Source organism: Kogia breviceps, chromosome 5 (assembly GCF_026419965.1).
Source record: "Kogia breviceps isolate mKogBre1 chromosome 5, mKogBre1 haplotype 1, whole genome shotgun sequence".
NCBI classification, from domain to species: Eukaryota; Metazoa; Chordata; class Mammalia; order Artiodactyla; family Physeteridae; genus Kogia; species Kogia breviceps.
The window spans coordinates 100,626,242-100,646,461 of NC_081314.1; the positions used below are offsets into that span (position 1 = coordinate 100,626,242).

The 20,220-nt window shown below is 35.8% G+C and overlaps 1 protein-coding gene across 1 annotated transcript in view; it reads right to left on the reverse strand.

Annotated features, from left to right (window-relative positions):
- Nucleotides 1-20,220, reverse strand: part of ZPLD1 (zona pellucida like domain containing 1) — a 39,227-nt gene that overhangs the window by 7,648 nt on the left and 11,359 nt on the right. The window contains exons 2-6 of the mRNA XM_059064679.2: nucleotides 15,239-15,459; nucleotides 11,729-11,910; nucleotides 10,239-10,311; nucleotides 6,151-6,248; nucleotides 3,429-3,509 (exon numbers count right to left, since the gene is read on the reverse strand). Coding sequence (XP_058920662.2) covers nucleotides 3,429-3,509; nucleotides 6,151-6,248; nucleotides 10,239-10,311; nucleotides 11,729-11,910; nucleotides 15,239-15,459 — 655 coding nt within the window. The remainder of the gene's footprint in view (nucleotides 1-3,428; nucleotides 3,510-6,150; nucleotides 6,249-10,238; nucleotides 10,312-11,728; nucleotides 11,911-15,238; nucleotides 15,460-20,220) is intronic.

The window sequence follows — 20,220 nt, forward strand, 5'->3', positions numbered from 1 at the left end:
CATTAAGAGCTAACAAAATGATGCCATGTTATAGATACTTAATAGGAGAATAAACTAACTCAACAGATATGTAAGTGACTTAGATCACAATATTTAAGCAGATCAGTTTCTGATTATAATATTATTATCAAATTTTAGAGGAATTATACTTTCATATGGTTCAAAAATCCAAACAGTATAAAATATATATAGTAAAAAGTCTCTCCCCACATCTCTGCCCTTGTCCATGCTCTCCCATGTCCACACACAAACCTGCCTGTGGTGACCTCACATGTTACTGCAGCCTCACAGGGCATATGCAAATAGAAGCAGAAGCAATACATTCTCAATGTTTCCCCCTTCTTAAACAAATGATAGCACACTCTATATTGTTTTGTACCTTGCCTTTTTTAAAATTTAACAAGGTATCTTAGAGATCTTTCCATATCAATATTTAGAGAGCCTCCTTCATCTTTTTCCACAGTTGTACACTATTTCATCATGCACACATCAGAATTTATTTAACCTGTGTCTTATTGGTATACTCTTGCATTGTTTTGAATCTTTTGCATTTTTACAAAGTAATAATGAGTAGTCAATACATCATTTTGAACATGTGCTGGGTTATCTATATATCTGTAGGATCATTCAGCAGATTTTGCCACATCGCCCTCTATAAATATTGTTGCATTTTGTCCTGCCCCAGTAATGTATAAAAAATACTTATTTCCCTCAGAGCTACATCAACAAAGTATATGTATGAAATTCTGGATTATTCCCTATTTGGTAGGAACAATAAACTATCACAATATAATATCAATTCACCTTTTTCTTAGTGTGAATGGATGTGTGCATTTTTCATATATATTAGAGCCATTTGTGTTTCTTTATCTGAAAATTGTTTATGTTCTTTGCTCACATTGTTATTGTACTGTTGGCCTTTTCCTTAAGATTCCTATAAATTCTTGGTTTTTAGGAAGAATGGTTCCTTGTTTGTTACATAAGTTGTAAAAAATTGTTTTAACTTTGTTGTTTGGCTTTGGACATTCCTCCCAGTGTGTGTGTGTGTGTGTGTGTGTGTGTGTGTGTGTTTGTGCACAGAAATTTTATTTTTACATAATTTAATTTTAAATATTTTATTTTATGGCTTCTAGTATGTGGGCTAAACAGGATTTTCCTTACTCCAAATTTCTAAAGATATTTTGCATGCTTTCTTCCATCACTTTTAAAGCTGTAGTTTTAAATTAAATTTAAATTAATTATTAAATTAATTAATTAATTATTAAATTAATTAAATTTAAATTAACCTATTTAAAGTTTATCATGGTATAATGAGTGAAGTACAGATCCTATGCTATTTTTTTCCTTAAGATTATCTACTATCCAGCACTATTTTTAAAAATCTCTGTCAATCCCTCTGATTTGCATGTTACCAAACTCTGTCACATAATTAATCCCCATGTTTGGGATCTATTTTTCAACTCTATTCTAAATTTTTGTCTATGTGTCTAGCCTCACATAATATCATACCCCTTTAATAACTTTAGAGCTTCTATTAACTTTAATATCTGATAGAGCCATACCCTCCTCATTTCGATGTTGATTTCCCCCTTTCTTTGGCATTTTATGGATTTTTTATCCCTTTTTTCTCAATTCTGTTAGCTTGTGATTCTCTTGTTCTTGTAGGTATGCATTTCTCCTGACTGTTTCTGGGATCTATGGCACTGGGACCCCTCAGCAATCACTTTTCTTCCCTGCTTCTCCTGCCACTTCTTCCCACTCTGCTTCCTGCCATCCTCTTCCTGCTCTGTTTTGTCTTGATCTTAACTGCTTTCATCAACACTAACACATATTTTGGAATTTCTAGGTTTTCTTTTCCTCCTAATCTCACTGAAAATGGCACTTAGGGGACTTTTTTTAGTTATCCATTTCAGTCTCTATAGTTTCCAAGAAGAAAACTGAAAGAATTAAGCTGAAGCCATAGTCATACCAGAAGTCTGATGATCTTATTCTACATTATCAATACGTAATCATTATAGAAATTTTGGAAAATAAGAAAAATGTCAAAACAAAAGGATCCACAATCTTACTGTGCATAAATAACAAAGGTGAACCTTTTGATGTATTTCCTTATAGTCTTTTCTATCATGTATTATATAAATGAGGTCAACTGTACAATCGTATATGCTAATTCTTTCATTTCATATTTTAATACATTTAAATTTTAAAGAACCACATATTTCTAAAGATAGAAATATCAAGAAGACAGAAGGGGAAGAGATAAAATAGAACCAACTATTTTTTTCTATTTTATAAATAATTTTATATGATTATTGTGTCTGTGTGAGCTCTCAACTTACTGGTTCTCCATAATTCACCTACCCATTTCCTTACTGCTGAACACGCAGTCGATTCTCATGTTTTACTATTTTAAATAGCACTGATAGACAAGAAAGTCATAAATATTTTAAATATGCTTCCCAGGTCACAAAAGTAGAATCAATGGATATGAAATCTTTTAAGGTTTTTTGATACATACTGCTATTTTTTCCCAAAAATGTTAACCAAATTTACACTTCCAGCAATAGAATATGAGTGTCAGTTTGATCATACCCTCTGAGTATCATCTTAACATTGATTAGCCAGTAAAACTTATTCTTTTGGTTTCCCATCATATTACTCCCATCATGTGTCAATAAGTGGCAGTGATCAGAGCCAACTGCATTTTATAAGCATGATTAGAAGCCATTGCTTGACTCTCAAGTCCGTTCTCCTGTCAGATAAAAATGTTGAAAAGGAACTGAGATGACTGAATGTTTTTAAGATCAATGTCCCCTTTCCCCAAATGTAGATTACATTCACTCTATCACTGTCTATTGGGGAATGAAGTTGAAGTTATTGGCTCTGATAAAATAGGAGTGGTAGGCTGTATTACACTTTCATATTAAATACTGATAAATGAAGAAAAGCATTTTGGGGTCTAAATTATCTAGTCCATTACTTGAATTTTATTCTCCTTTTGACATACCATGAGACAGTCTAGTTTTGGAAAAATAGTACCGTACCCTCTCACTGCCTTCCTCATATTGTCAATAGTACCCTAGCCATGCTTTTCCTAAGACAGTGAAATATTCCCACATGACCTAAACATGAATAACACATCTCTGATGGAGCAAACTTACTTGTAACTGTCATTCAACAACAGCCTTATCAGCATTTCATGTTGAAAATTGTTCCCCACTTTTTTTTTTAAACATCTTTATTGGAGTATAACTGTTTTGTTCTCCACTTTTATAGTTGCAACTATATAAGGACTAGAAGTTCAAAATGTAAAAATTTAAATTTAAAAGCTATAAAAGTACCCTATAATTTGTTTATCTGACTTAGCTTTTCTATTTTAATTATCTACAGTAGGGTTATTGCTATCAATACAAGACTTAGACACTTACCTAAGGAAGAGATCATATCGAATGTCATCATTTGGGTTCCCTGATGGGGTCGTGTAGCAATAATCCATTAAGACATTCCATCTGCAGGAAGAGGTAAGAATAAGCTAGAGTCAGAATCTCTTTTTGGATATTAGTTACTAATCCAAGGGAAGTAGATATTGACAAACATCTTATCCCAGGGAACATAGTTTTATATTATTTGCAGAGACTTCTTGTTTATTAAAATTTTCTCCTAAACTCTAAGTATTTAAAAATCTGCAACAAATTGCTGTCACACATCAATAATCACATACAACCAAGAATAAAAATGCCAAGAAGACAAAAAGGGAGAAGGTAAAGTAAGCCCAGATTTCTAGAGTGTACTAATCTCTTCAGGATGCAATGTTAAAATAATAATATATGAGAAACCCAAAATAAACTATTTACATGCTATAATTTTTTAATTAGGGCAGAAATGGATCTTTTGAATTTCCTTTCAATTTTGATCATTCTGGATTTTCTAAGTGTCAAATGAAACTTGATCGATTTTGTTATTTTGCAGAGATGTTTCTAGAGATCATTTTATATAATTTTGGCCCAGATTCTTATGGGGAGAGTTCTTTTGTTTTTTAATAAACTTTTATTGAATAGTAACACACATAGAAAATACATGAATCATAAGTGTTCACAAAATTACTGCATCTGATTAATCATCTTTCAGATGAAAAACATAGAACATTCTGGTATCCTAAAAGCTCTCCACATGCCCTTTTCCAGTCACTACCCCTCCTTCTTTATGGGAAGAATTGATATTTTCCAATTAATGACATAAAGTGCGTATCACCCTTTAATCCTTATAATTTGGGGGTTTTTTAGATAAATTTATGTATTTATTTATTTATTTTTGGCTGCGTTGGGTCTTCGTTGCTGCACACGGGCTTTCTTTAGTTCCGGTGATCGAGGGCTCCTCTTCGTTGCAGTGTGCGGGCTTCTCACTGTGGTGGCTTCTCTTGCTGAGGAGCACGGGATCTAGGCGCACAGGCTTCAGTAGCTGCGGCACGCGGGCTCCACAGCGCAGGATCAGTAGTTGTGGAGCACGGGCCCATTTGCTCCACAGCATGTGGGATCTTCCTGGATCAGGGCTCGAACCCGCTACCCCTGCACCGGCAGGCGGATTCTTAACCACTGCTCCACCAGGGAAGCACCCTTGTAATATGTTATTTCTACTTATTAGCATTCCTTTTTTTTAAATTTAGGCAAATATGTAAAATATATGCATTTTTACATATAGGCAAACCAAAAAATATAGGCATTACCTTCTAAACCAAAAATTGGAGTACATGATTTGCTATAGAGTTTGACAGGAGGCAGAATATTTGAAATCATCCCTCTCTTGGAGAATCTGAGGTCTATGGCTTCAGAAGGTGTGGCGATTGTGGGTGGGCGGGCCTTCAGGTGGGAAGAGTAATGTGAACAAAGGTGTGAAAGACCAGAAGGGACTAGGAAGGTCCTGGGGTTCATGCGGAGCGTCAGGTGGGAGGGCTGAGATGCGAGCAGCATGGAGACACTGGAAAATCTGGACAGGAGTCTTAGGCGCTGACATTTTTGAGGGAAGACCAGCAGGATGAAGGAAGGTCACAATCCCCAGTCTGGCAGGGATGTTTTGGGGTGAATGTGCTAGAGAGTGCAGGAGGTGGTTCGAGATGCTGACAGCTGGACCAGAGGGTGGCTGCATGGATGGAAGAATAATAGACATAGTAGGTGAGGTACTTGGGAAGGAAAACTGAAGAATAAGATGGGGTGAATTCCTGAGAAGTTTTTTGGACATTTAAGGTGAGGGTACGTCACCTTAACATAGGGTCGAGTTTCCCATTTTGGAAACTGGGAGAACAGTGGTTCCACTGTTACTCTTCTTTTCCTTTAAATACGTGTCTTTTCCCTTAATGAATCTCACCCCATTCTGACTGCTCTCTTGTTTGGAGTGATAAGGATAGATATCAGACAGAGATGGCACTAGATCAGGGTCAGGAACACTGGGCAGGATTTGAGCTGGCAGAAATAAAATGGAAGGGTGTGTGTGAGGGAAGAGGGTGGTGGTGGAGAGAGAGTCTGGTCAGAGGCAATGGCATAAGCCGTGCTATGTTTGGCAAAAATGCATAGCCATGGATGTCGAGAGCGAAATGTCTGTACCTGGTTAGGGCAGGAGATGTATTAAAATCCCTAGGGGAGTGGCCTCAGGCCTATGCCCCTAACTACTTTTTTTTTCTTTTAATTAATTTATTTATTTATTTTGGCTGTGTTGGGTCTTCATTGCTGCGCCCGGGCTTTCTCTAGTTGCGGCGAGCAGGGGCTACTCTTCCTTGCTGTGCGCGGGCTTCTCACTGTAGTGGCTTCTCTCGTTGCAGAGCATGGGCTCTAGGCATGTGGGCTTCAGCAGTTGTGGCTCACGGGCTCTAGAGCACAGGCTCTGTAGTTGTGGCACACGGGCCTAGTTGCTCCGTGGCACATGGGATCTTCCCGGACTAGGGCTCGAACCCATGTCCCCTGCACTGGCAGGCGGATTCCTGACCACTGCGCCACCAGGGAAGTCCCCCCTATTTCTTTAAGAGCCATTGTTTAGCATTTCTAAATGGAATGGCAATGGCAATATTTTTTTTTTAAGTGGATGAGCTAACTTTATGATTCATGAGGCTTTAGGCAGCCAAGATGTTTTAACCAACAATAGATAAGGGTTTGAAAATACCTGCCGTCCAGATTAGTGGCTTGTACAGCTGCAAATACTTTAGTTTTCAAAGGTAATCCTATACTCGGGATAATTAACTGCTGACTGTAGGTTGAATCCTAATGATGAAAAAAAAAAGCAATTAATCCGTCATTGTCTTCCCAACAGCACATTTACTTAAGACAATAATGTCCTATAAAAGAAAAGGGGGCAAATCAACATCAATTTACAGAACCAACTCCAAAAAGGACCTAGTTAATCCTCTAGTTTTTGGCAGAACTGTTCTTAAATCATATCCAAGTAATAAATTCATGCATAAATCTTTTTGTGTCCATAGTTTACCATTTATGATGATTAATGTTCAGTGTATATAAATTATATGCAATGGTTACTAGTCAGAGGTTAGTATTTAGTTTGTCTAATATTCAACTATCAATATTCAGTTTACTTAAATTTATATTCCAGTTATTTAAATTATATTAGTGGCTAATATTCAGTTTATTTAAATTATATGTGCTTCAGTTTAAGCCCTTTGCCATTGGAGATGTAAGTCTTTACCCTTTAAATAATGTCTCATTTACCCAAAATCACTTATCTGGCAATTTGAAATTACCAACATTTAATAAAAAACCGAAAAAGAGACCAGTATGGTCTCTGAGTTGCCAAAATGCATGCCCTGGAATTCCTGTACTAGATTACATGGTAAGGACTTATAGAAGGGTGTCTTAGGACTTCATTTCTACCTTTTACCCTCAGTTTAGACCAATTCTGGAGAGTTTATTTATATCACTTCCCAATCTACAGTAGATGAAAGCAGCAAATTAGAAATTGATAAGTGACAGCTTTAATTTGATAGTAAAGAAAAACAGAAAAAAATGTAGAATAGAGAAAAAACTTCTCAAAATCTAAGCTGTCAAATCATTTAGCATGGAGGCAAATTGTTTCCCCCAAATTCAGTAACTCTGAAGATAATGCTATTTTGCAGCAAAGGGGAATTTTTAATGCTCATTATGAAATCTCAACATCATCAAGCAAAGGCAAAATACAGAGCATATTCTATTTAAGAAGGTTGGGAAGAAAACAACAGATATTGAATTTTTAAAATTAAAACAATAATAATTTGGATGCTTCACTTTTGAAAAAGTTGCATTCATGTGGAATATTTCATTCTCAAATAAAGCCTGATAAATGAGGGATTATATGCTGTACTTATTTTCTATATTTCTGTGATAAATGATAATAGCTCCTCTAACCATTTCTGATAGGTAATATTTTTATTTCATTATCTTTCTGGCTCCCTTTTCCAACTTCTCCAAGTTATCCACATTTCATTAACTATACAGCTCTTTCATCTTGTATTTGCATCAATATTGTGCAGAAGAATGCTTACTTTTTTTACAAGTATTATACTACAAAGTCATTTGCAAGTGATATGACTCAGCTGTGGTTTAATCATGACTTATCAAATTTATTCTTCTAAAAGGTAATCTTTTGATTTTATTTTGTTTAGTTGCCTTTACTCCTGTTAGTACAATACTGTCCCTAAAATCAATTATATTTATTTTAAATGTTTTCTTCAACTTTAAAAATAATTCATAATTACCATAACCCAGTTTTAGATTTACTCTGTTTCTTTATATGCTCAGAAGACATTATTACTTAGGTACAATTCAAATTCACAAGGTCATCTTCACTTTCAGTTTCCACAGAGGAGAAAACTGATCTATTTATACCATGCAAAAATAAGGTCTTAGTTCAACTTGAAGTAAACTCCATATATTAAAATCACACAGTCAATAAATGTCATTATTTACTATAAGTAAAATTTTCCTAAGTACATTCACTGAATCCCAGAACACATAGAAATAAACAACTGTACTTTTTCCTTCCCAAGTAACTAACCATAGAATAAGAGCAGTAGGTATGTAATATAATTTTCATCATTCCTAAGGGTTAGAAATCATAAACTTTGCATGTAAAATAGGAAAATATGGCCCCCAATGGTTGTAAAATAATACTTAGTTTGAAATGCTGCTATAAAATTACATTTGGGTAGCTAAATATTAGTGTTCCAAACAAATAATAAGTATGGTTTTGGATCAATTCGTCAAAGTATACAAAAATTTTTTCAGTAGAAATTACTAGTTTTCTAATGTCCTATAAGATGGCAAAATACTACAATGGTGCCATGTTAAGAAACTAGTTTGGGGCAGTGAAGCTCTCCTGTATGATACAGTAATAATGGATGCATGTCATATACATTTGTCAAAACCCATAGAATATATAATGTGAAGTATTAACCTAAATGTAAACTATGGACCTTACTTAATAATATGTCAGTATTGGTTCATCAATTGTAACAAATATGCCATATGACCCATAATACAAGGTGCAGATAATAGAGGAAGCTGTATTCAGGCACTGGAGGTCTATAGGAACTCTCTGTACATTTTAGGTCAACTTTTCTGTAAATCTAAAACTTCTCTAAAAAAATTAAGTCTGTTAATTTTTAAAACACTAGTTTGTAGGGAAGTGGTTGAATTTTATTAAATAACTGGTTAGTAAATAACTTTTAAATTTTAATGTATTAATTCAACCATTAGTAATACTTTCATTGCAAATTGGTTAAAAATGAGAAGGATTTTGGCACTATGTATTTCATTTATATTCTGATATCAATTACCTTTTTACCATACAATTAAAATCTTAAGGTTATCATCAAATTATAGACTTTTATTTGGCATTAAGATTCTAGAAACTCTTTGAAGGATTAGGTCTAGTTAGCAACAGGACTATGATACTATCTCTAATGATAAAGGAAAGAGCTTAACAGCAAAGCTCTCCTGAAATCCACACTTCTAAATTTTGATTTTCTGCTTTTCTGCTGAGAGAATAGTTTAATTTCACAGAAAACAGTGGTATCCTTAAATGTCATGTGAGTATGTTTTTCACTTTTTTAGGATCAGGAATTCTCATCTTTGTTTCACTCAATTATAACAAATAAGATTGAATCCAAACCATTCATCGCAATTCTACCTGAGGGTCCTTACACGTATAAATTAACAGAAAGGTTCTAATTTAAAAATATTTCTTACAACAATAATAAATACCTGGCCATACTGGGAATGAATACTGGCCCATATTTGCTGAGTATTGTAAAACCAAGTAACTTGGCAGCTTCTCCTTGCAGAAGAAAGTTCAGAGATGACAGAAAGGCAATCTCCATTCCAACACATTTTAATTTGTTGTTTACAACTCTGTGGTGTCAGACTACAAACTTATAAACATGATTTTTTAAATGCCTTTGGAAAATGTCCTACTATAATATTTATAGCACATTATATTCAAAGTATAATGCAATAACTTTTAAATCAGTTGCATGAGTTATAACTCAGTGCCATGATGACATGAATAATAACGTAAAAATCAGATTCATAATTTTAAAAAGTGTTGGTTGATAGACTGAAAATTGATATTTAAATCAGACATTTAACATGTATGAATAAAAATTTTTAATCAACATGAAAATATCATTGTGAGATTAATGTTAGAGTTGTAAATAGAAATTCATGTACTTTTCACGTTTTTGCTGCTATTGTTGATATTTAAATGACAAAAGTGTATACAATACTGTGCAGTCAACCCAAATTATTTCAGATGTGACAGAATTGACAACAGCCAAAACCCACATTGAAAATATTAACACATTCAACACCAAGCATCGTGCCTTCAAATCAAGTATCATTTGGACTTTTCCTATCTTTTTATCACAAATATATTATTTCCAAAATGTTGACCCTGACTATGGCTACACACACACACATAAATAAATATATATGTATAAATGTAGATAGACATTTGGAGTAACTATGCAGAATCACATTTATAAAATAAAGTTTAAACCATATACCAACTTCTAGAAAATAATGGAGTTTTTCGTATACTTTTATCACTAAGATATATGAAAATGGTGGTAAAGATAAATAAATGTTACCAAAGTATAACAAGGTTAATATGGCTTTTGGTAGATTTTTATATAAAAGCCATTCTCATATATGGCTCCTCAGAACAGTGAAAGAGACGATAACATCCTTTGCCCACCAACTTACGTTATAAAGGAGCAGGTTCAAAGTGCTGACAAATGTACCATTGTTCTCCCTCACAGAAATAGCAGCTGAGGACCTAAAACAGATTGAGGAAAAGGAAGGCATTGATGAGATTTTAAAAGTTTCAGTTATACCTTAATGTTAGATTTAAGGCAAAAAACTCTTGAGTAATCCTGACATACTTTTAACTAGGTCTGTAGTATGCATACTGTTTAAATTACTGAACAGATAAATAGTCAAAAAGCAAGAGGGACTAAGTAAAGACAAACTATTCTTTATGATCTTTTTATTTATAAAGGAACCTTTTTTACATTTTTTATTATTTACATGAAACTTTTGCAGAAAAACATCATTCCAAAGAAAACTGAATCTGATGCAAATACATTTTCATCAATTCCACTTCAGTAGAAGTTTCATGAGATCAGGGACTTTGTTTTACTTTGCTCACTGCTGGAACATTGCATGGCACGTAGTAGGTGTATAATATTTATTGAATAAATGAATACATTTCCATGTGCATTGAAGTTCAGGAATGTATTTAGTGGGAAAGTTGAGGGGAGCAGAATGAAAGACTATGACTTCTTTCCCTCTGCCCCTGTATCTTTTTGACTCAAGGCCTTTATTTTCTTGTTTTCCACATCAAAAATTTGCTTTTGACAAGTTGTTTGTCATCATTGTGCCATTAAATCATCTATGAATATTTTTTACCTGAAGCAAAATGTGTCCTCCACGTTCCCTGTGACTAAGATTAAACAATAACTTTACTCTTGTGATAGAAAACCCTAGAACTGGAGAGGGAAAGTTCTTATTCAATCACCCCATCTTGTCAAAAGTATTTCATAAATCCATATGGTTATATTGTAACGTGGATGTATAACTGTCTTGGAGTATGTGCTTTGGGAATAATGAATGAATACATGACTATAAACAAAAGGCAATGACCACAGTCCATGTGTGAAGCTCTTTGGCTCTGGGTGACATCACCTTTCCTGAGAAGCATCAGCAACTGTGCAGGTGACACCTCAGCAGGAGGCATGGAGACCTCAGATTCTGGGCAGCAGAGTCCACCAGTGAGAGATACGGCAGAGAATGAAGCCAAACAGGACCCAAAAATGCAGTGACCGAATGTTCTGCACACTGGAAATAGGACAGGCCCTTCTGGACTGCATAAGCACCCAGGGTTCTTGGGTTCTTGGGCAGTTCTGAAGGGAGCTAGGAGAACCCAAGGCAGACACCTGATTAGTTTGAGCCAATTTTAATTGGGGGGGGGATTAAAACTGAGCTGTTGATATGCATCATAACAATAACACTTACAGATGGATAGAGAGGTAGATAGGTAGGTAAGTAGATAGATAGATAAGACCTTATATGGTTTCCATTAGATTGAGTTTAGCTATTCTCAATAAATCCTACTATCTTTATAAGTCCCTCAAGGGTAAAAATGACTCAAACCAAAAGACAATATGAGAAAGCAAGAATAAAATGTGACTTACGAAGCAAGCTGGGTATTATTAACCAGGTATTCCAATGGATAACTGCAACTAAATTTGTAAAGAAGTCCAGGTAGATAGCTGATGATTGTTGGTGGGTCTGGAGTATCAATATATCCTGAAATATTTCCTATTTGTACTGAAGTTGCATTTCCATAAGCACTGACTCCAGGAATTGTGGATACCTGTTAGAATGGTAGATCAAGATCAGTTATTAAATAGTTACATGTAAATCTAGGCATTTCATATGCAAAATAAAACATTAGACAGATCATTTCTAGGGTCTGTTGCCACTATAACATGGCATGGTTTTGAAATTATACACATATATGCTACTTATAAGTGACCATATGTCTTTTTTTCTTCTCATAAAGAGGGTGATTTTATTCTTTTTTAATTAGTTTTTATTAGATTAGAGTTGATTTACAATGTTGTGTTCATTTCAGCTGTACAGCAAAGTGAATCAGCTATACATATACATACATCCACTCTTTTTTAGATTCTATTCCCATGTAGGTCATTACAGAGTATTGAGTAGAGTTCCCTGTGCTATACAGTAGGTTCTTGTTAGTTATCTATTTTATATATAGTAGTGTGTATATGTCAACCCCAATCTCCCAATTTATCCCCCCCCCCGTTCTCCCCTGGTAACCGTGAGTTTCTTTTCTACATCTGTGACTCTATCTCTATTTTGTAAATAAGTTCATTTGTAGCATTTTTTTAGATTCCACATATAAGCGATATCATATAATATTTGTCCTTCTCTGTCTGACTCATATGTGTCTTTTAACTAAATAAACCTTCATATAACCAAAGACACTATACTCATATTTCACAAATAAGAAAGTAGAGAGACTATATGTCATTCGTTGTGCTATAGAAAGTAATTTGAAAACGCTCATGGGTAAAGTCCAAATTCCGTGGCATGGCCTAAAAGACCCCTGTTAATATGATCTTGTTTTCCATGTTAGCTTCACGTCTCCAGGCTCCCACTCTTGGTTAATAACGTCCCAGCCCCAAGGCCCTTGTTGCTCTGGCCTTTGTGTATACTCCTCCTGCCTCCACTCTCCCCTCCTCACCATGACATATCCCACTCCTCCCCTGTATCTCATCTTCCCTGGAATCTTCTCCTGACACACAGCTTCTATTCATGCAGTCACAGTGCATGAGCAGTCTGACTCAGCACACCATAATCAGAGCTCTTTGTAGGCAGGGGACCCTCCTGGTCTTGTTTGCCTTTGTCCCTTCAGCATAGCTCAGTGACACCAGCATCTTGGGGTCCTTGAGATAAATTCTGAACAAATGAATTAAGGTCACAGATTTTCTTAGGGTCGATCTTCTCAGGGTCTTCCTCTGTGGTACATGGAGATTCTCATCCCCTTCCAGGACAATAGTTCATAGGTGGGTTGCAGAGGGATCATGAACTCCTAGAATTTATATAAAAATATTGTCCATGTGTATATTTTCCTGGGACTGGTTAGCTTTCATTTCTCCAATCCCACTAAAATTTAAGAACCAGCATTTCAGGAATAATTAATAATGTTCTTGACCTTCATAATACAATTGAGCTTCTCCCACCATGTCAAATACAATATGATGCTCAATTAATAGTTTTAGCAGATATTATGGATACCTGTAACATTTAATTTTCAACAATAGAATATACTTTATACACGAACCTAGGAGCACATGGGCAAAGCTGAAGCAATTATCTAGCTGACTCATGAAGAGAACCAAAATCATTATGAATGAAAACATTTTTGATTCTAATCCAGATGACTCAGTAGTCTACTTAATTTTTCCCATACAGGACTATCCTTGGAGCAAACTCCAAAGGTGGTGACATCTAAGACAAAAATAAAAAACTAAGTGATTCTTCCTCTCTACACATTGCTTGCCTGACTGGCTAGCTAAACATGCAAATTCTGTCTGTGATAAAACATTATATACATATATTTATATATATACACATAATATATACCTCAATTTTTATACCAGAGTAATTCAGCTCTAAAAAAAAAATGAAGGTACACACACGAACACGTACACACACACACACACACACACACACACACACACACACAGGCTTTGTCTGGCATTTCTCCCAAATCGTTTTTCCAGCAGCAGGGTGAGACTGAAGTCAAGAGTAGAAAGCTCCTTGAAGGAGAGGCCTTGGGCTACCGTGGGAGGAGGGGCAGTATTGCTGCTCTCCACATGGGCTCCCTCCCTCCACATGGAATCTTGGATGTGTAATAATCAACCTGCATCACTCTTCCTCACTCTCCCTTAGGCCCACTTCATAACCTCTCTGCACACAACCCAGAGAGATGAAGAAACGTTTTCAATAAAAAGAGTCAACAATACTCAAGCTGTAGACTTGGAAATGGTCATGGGCACAATATTCTAACTGCCCTCCGGGAAAAGATAAAGGAGATTCAAAGAAATCACTTTTTCCTGTCTCCTATCTCCTACCATGTCTTAAAAGTCCTGCCCTTAGAATAATCAAGCTTTCCCCCTCAATCCCAAACAATAATTTATCAAGTGGAAAAACTGATTTCTCCTTCTTCACTGTGCTAAGTGGTCATGCTCATTGACTCTTCTTTTTGTCTTTGCTAGGATTAACCGATAAGACTATATTTAAACAAGCAAAAGAAAAAATAGTGCTAAATGAATTTTAGTGTAATGCTCCCCAAATCACAATATTTTTACTTCAATTGATTTTAATTCCCAGGAGAGTGAATGCCTCTCACAATTCTATTTTTGGTGTTCAGTGCATGCATAAATAAATGAATAGTGTAGACTAGTGGTTCTCATTCAAGGTGGAAATATTTGAAGTGGTGTTTTGATTTTCACAATGACTGGAGAGAGCGTGCTACTGGGATTTCATGGGTAAGATTGTGTATGATAACATTTTGAAATTCAAAAGGACAGTCCCACAGGATGAAGAATTTCACACTGGAAATGCTAACAGCCCTCTTTTACAAAACAGTGATGTGGATCATTCAATGGTAAACATGATACCTAGAAGATTCTAAGTTTCTCATTCTATATTTCATCTTTCTTCATGAATGGGGTCACTAAGAAGCAATAGGCCAAGTGATCCATTGCCAAACTCAGTGGAATATAAAAGATACTTCCATAAAAAGCATGAGGAACAAAGCTAATGATAAACCGTAGAGACATATTCCTCAGCATCACTCACACAAAATAATGTTGGTTAGAGAAGCACAGTTAATCTCAGGCCCCTCAACCACCAGCTACAATAAACAGAACCACTACTGGAAAATAAAATTGTATGATTGGGAGCAGAAGCCTCAAACAAACAAACAAAAAAAACAAAAACAAAACAAACAAACAAAAAAGAAGCCTCAAACAGGCAAAGGAAAGCTATTTGTTCAGTTTTATTGGAATTTTTTCTTGAAAGGTAGATTGGGCTTCTGATTATTTCATGAAATTGGGAGTTTTTTTAGTTATGATCCCCAAACTTAGCACACTATTTCACACTAATCTTACCACTAAATTGTTTCCACAGCCCTCCAAGGTGCTGAGATTGATGATGAAAATGACCACGGCAGGAAAGGTGTTGTTATTGATGAACCCCCTGCAGTGGGAATCCCCATGCCTTCCGTTCAGTGCCAGGTCTGTTTCAGAATAACCGGAGAAAAGTACTGTGCAAAAATTAATCTTCATTGTAATGGTCTGGACCCCACAGTAGACACTGATGTCTCTTTCAGCTGAAATAAAAGATATAGAAAAACAAACAAGTCACGAAAGCACAGCATGGGGTTCAAGAATAACTTTAACATCCCCTGAGGTATTTTCATCCCCTTGGTCTCTTTAACTCATTCCTATACTTGAATACACCATAATCTAACGTGAAAGTATTAGGAAAAATAGTCTTTGATTTAGTTATTTCAGGAGAGATCTTTGAGTGTAGAGATTATAGTTCATCTCTGTTTCCTTGTGCCCGGTGCACAGTGGATGTGCATTAAATGTTGATTGGGTAATGTAAAATGATTGGAGAATTGAGTGGAAAAAATTAGGCTGCTGAGGAAATTCAGAAGAGAGTAATTGAATTATTTAGACCACCTGTCTAGAGTAGTGAGACTCACTACAAATGATGCATTTTCTCAAGTGTAAGGAAGAAGCAGTTAAAATCCATCCTAAGCCAAATTGTTGAGCACTTCGGTGTTTTGTAACCCATCTTATCCAGGATGTATAAACAAAAGCCATCCATCCAGATTCCATTTTATTTTATTAAATTATGCTAGAGAGGAAGAGAATGAAAACTTACCTGTTGATATTACAGACATGCAGTCTACCCTAAGAAAAATTTGCCAATGACTATGCCTGAATAAAAGCAATTAACTAGGCATGAAAATGTAAATACACAATTTGCAGTTTTCCATGATTCCATGAGTTATCAGTGATGGGATCCATTCCAGGTCTATAGAGGTGAGCAGGCACACACACACAAACACACACACACACACACACACACAAGATTTTCATGTCTCTATTTAGTTATTTTTCTGCATGTAATGAGGAAAATATATGTAGAAAATGGAGAATTTGGCTGCTGCGAGGTAATTCCCCAGTGTCAGAAGCTTTTAGTTTTATTGGTTTTGGTAACCGTTACAGATTGAATTGTTTCCCTCCCTCTAGGAAAAAAAAAAAAAAAAGATACATTGAATCTTAACCCCCAGTACTTCAGAATGTGGTAATTAGTTTAGATGAGGTCATACTGGAGTAGGGTGGGTCTCTAATCCAATATTACTGGTGTTCTTCTAAAAGGAATATCATGTGAAGAGACAGAGACACAGGAAGAAAGCCATGTGAAGACAGAGAATTTGAGTGACACACCTACAAGCCAAAGAACAGCAAAGACTGCCAGCAAACCACCAGAAACTGGGAAGAGGCCAGGAAGGATTCTGTCCAGAGTCTCAGATGTAGTTTAGCCCTACTGATACCTTGATTTTGAATTTCCAGCCTCCGGAATTGTGAGAAAATAAATTTCTGTTGTTTGAAGCCACTCTGTTTATGCCACATTGTTACAGCAGACTTAGGAAATTAATACAGTAAGCTTACCACTCTTTAACACCCTTATTTTTTACCACTGAGATAAAGAATCTGAAACATACACCTGGTTTTCAAAGTGTGAAAACAAACAAATAAAAATGGATTCGGGGCTTCCCTGGTGGCGCAGTGGTTGGGAGTCCGCCTGCCGGTGCAGGGGACGCGGGTTCGTGCCCCGGTCCGGAAGATCCCACATGCCGCGGAGCAGCTGGGCCCGTGAGCCACGGCCGCTGAGCCTGCGCGACCGGAGCCTGTGCTCCGCAACGGGAGAGGCCACGACAGTGAGAGGCCCGCGTACCGCAAAACAAAAACAAACAAACAAACAAACAAAAAAAATGGATTCAGCTGTTTGGAGAAATCACCTTGATTGTTCAAAAAAGGAAAAACAAGCAAAATAAAATATTTTTTTGGTAAATGATCTAAGTAATATGTAAATGTCATTCATGACTTTTTGGCATAAAGTTAATTTGCTTAAATATATCAGTTCTAATCTATGGGGAAAAGTGTTCAACAGCATATTTCTTTGGAGTGTTTATTCTGCACATTGGCTTTTTGTTGGTAAAGTGAGTCATATTTTGAGGAGACGAATCAATCAAAATGGAAATTTCTATATTTGATTATGATTTTAAACTCAATACAAAAAAGAAAAATTTTTTTCATAGCAAAAGATAGAAAGATGGAAAATCTTTTTCATGGCCAAAAGGCAAATTTTAGGCTGCTTAGTATGGAAAACTCCAAGCAATATTCCCTTTGTAGGTGGAAAATAAAATGATATTCCACATATGAAGTATACTGTGCCAACACAGAAAATAATAAATACCATTTAAAATTGGGAGAATATCTCTATTAGCTTTCAACAACATTAGCTGTTCAAATGCAACTATAATTTTTAAATGATGCTCTTATTAAAATAATGAGTTCATTTTAACAAATGTTTGAGTGTTTCAAACATTCAAACTTCAAATTACATCTTAAATCTGTTGATTTTTCTCCATCTTTATGCTATTCCTTGGTCTATGCCATAATTATATTTTCCCCTAGAATATTACATTAACCTCCTAACTGGTTCCTTTATTTCTTTCTACTCTTAATGCCCTCTGATTAGTACAGCTGTTAAAACGTGAATCCAATCATGTTACCTCTTTGCAAAGATCTTCAACAGCTGTTCATTTCACTCAGGCCAGAAGTCCAAATCTTGAACCAGGTCCTCAAGACTCTCTGTGATCCACCACCTGCCTACCTCTGCATTCTCTTCTCCTCTCTACTATCCCCCTTACTCCCTACATCTGTTTCACTGAACTCTTTCCAGTTTTTAAAATGTATCCCACTGAATCATAGAGGCCAGAATAGTGGTTACCTCTGAAGGAAAACTGTCTAGAATAGGGGAAACAAGGAAAATTTGGAGGGTGATAAAATTGTTCTCTATCAATCTGGGTGGTGATAACATGAGTGTATACATATGTTAAAATTTCAAGCCACACCCTTAAAATTGCTGCATCTTATTTTATATGTTATTCCTCAATAAAATACCGGATTTTAAAAAGCCTAATATAGGTTACACAAGACCTTCAATCAGTTTTTTTTCCCCTGCGTAGGATGCTTCTCCTATTCCCAATCTTTGTGTGAGGGACTCCTACTCATCCCTCAGGTCTCAAATTTCATTGTCTTTTTCCCAAAGACTTTCCTGATCCCAAATCTAAATTATGCTACTCTGTCTTATGTTGTCGTATTGACTTGGAATCATATATGTATTTGTATAATTGTCTTCTCAATAAATTGAAAGTGCCAGAAAGCAGGAGGCTATGATATTCATTGATGTACTCCAGTGAGTAATTAATTAATTACTCACATAAAGTATGGGGCAATTGACTGCACTAAGGATGTACAAAGTAGTGGTCCTTTTTCTTAGGTAGATCACAGTCCATAAGAGGAGATAGGTGTGGCCCACATTTACAGAAAGATTGGACAGAGAACCATGGGGTGGCATAGAAAGAGAACCTTACCCAGACCAGTTGATTAGGAACAGCTTCCTGGAGAAGATGGCATTGAACTGAGTTTTGAAGCATCGGTAGGAGTTTGCTACAAAAAGGAGTGGGAAACTTACAGCACAAAGGGGACAGCATGAATGATGACAGAAGTGTGAAATAAATATGCTCAGGCTGGTTAGGAGCTGGACAGTTCCATTTTCATTTGAATTTAAAAAGCAAGGAGGAAATGGTAGGCAATGAGGCCAAGTAGCAAGCACATAGGCAAGATCACAGGAAACCTTCACATACAAAATGGTCTCTGTAAGGTAGCAAAATGTCTACTCAAATGTGAAATCAAATTCGCAACTACTAGAGCACGCACTAAGAACTCTTTATGCCTGGGGAAATAGAGAATGAGTATCATTGCATTACTTGGCATACCATAAATGTATGGAAGTTAATACATATCATTAAATATGTTACAAAAGAGGTATCACTCCCTTAACTTAAACCAGCTAAAAATTTTAGCTTCCTCACCTTTGTTTGAGAATTAATTGATGCCTATGCTAGCTTAACAATGGCAGTGATTGCTTTGTCCAGACATAGTGCTCTCTTCTGTTTTCTGCTTTATAACTGGAGACTTGTAACCCCTGCAGTGGAACTGAATTTGCTACAAGCTGATCCCACTTGGAGAAATGATAACAAACTAAAGACTTTACAGTGTAAGAAAGGATCTGTTCAAATCCATCCTAACCTAGCTTTCTAAAGACTTTTACTGTCCCTTCCAAGGAACACATTTTTCCCTGGTTGTAGATACTAAAGACATCTATTCAGCACAACTTTTCCATTTGTGAGGCTTTGAGGGAAACAAAAATGCTACTTCAAGTTGCCAAAGAGCAATTTCTGCCAAAAGTAGAGAAATTTTTTTTCAGTTACTGAATAACAGTTGCTCTCAACAACTAAATTTTTTTAGCCTTTTTATTGTCCAATCCCTGGCCTGAATTGTAATATTCCTTTGAACAACACTGCAGTATTAAACAATCCAATGAATACAAGCTAACGACAAAAAATAATCAAGGAATAAACATCTTTAGATGTTTGGTTTCTAGTGTTTTCTGTCTAAAGATACTAAGTATGTCTAAAATGGTAGGCCTGCATACAGAGTTTATGTGCAGTTATGCTGCCAAAAGGGTGATTTTTTCCCCTGGTATTTAACCAAGCTAATTATTCATAGGAAATTTAAAAATGTAATATTCAATTGAACTCAGATAAAAATAAAGAGATGTTCTGCACTCCTCTTACCTACCAATCAGGCAATGAGTTTTTCTCAGATTTTCTAAAATTATGCAAATTTAAATATCCTGTCACACTAAATATCCTGTCACCATCTATCTCACCATGTACAAAAACATAGCCTGATATGAGGTTCATAGAATATGGTTACCATATAAA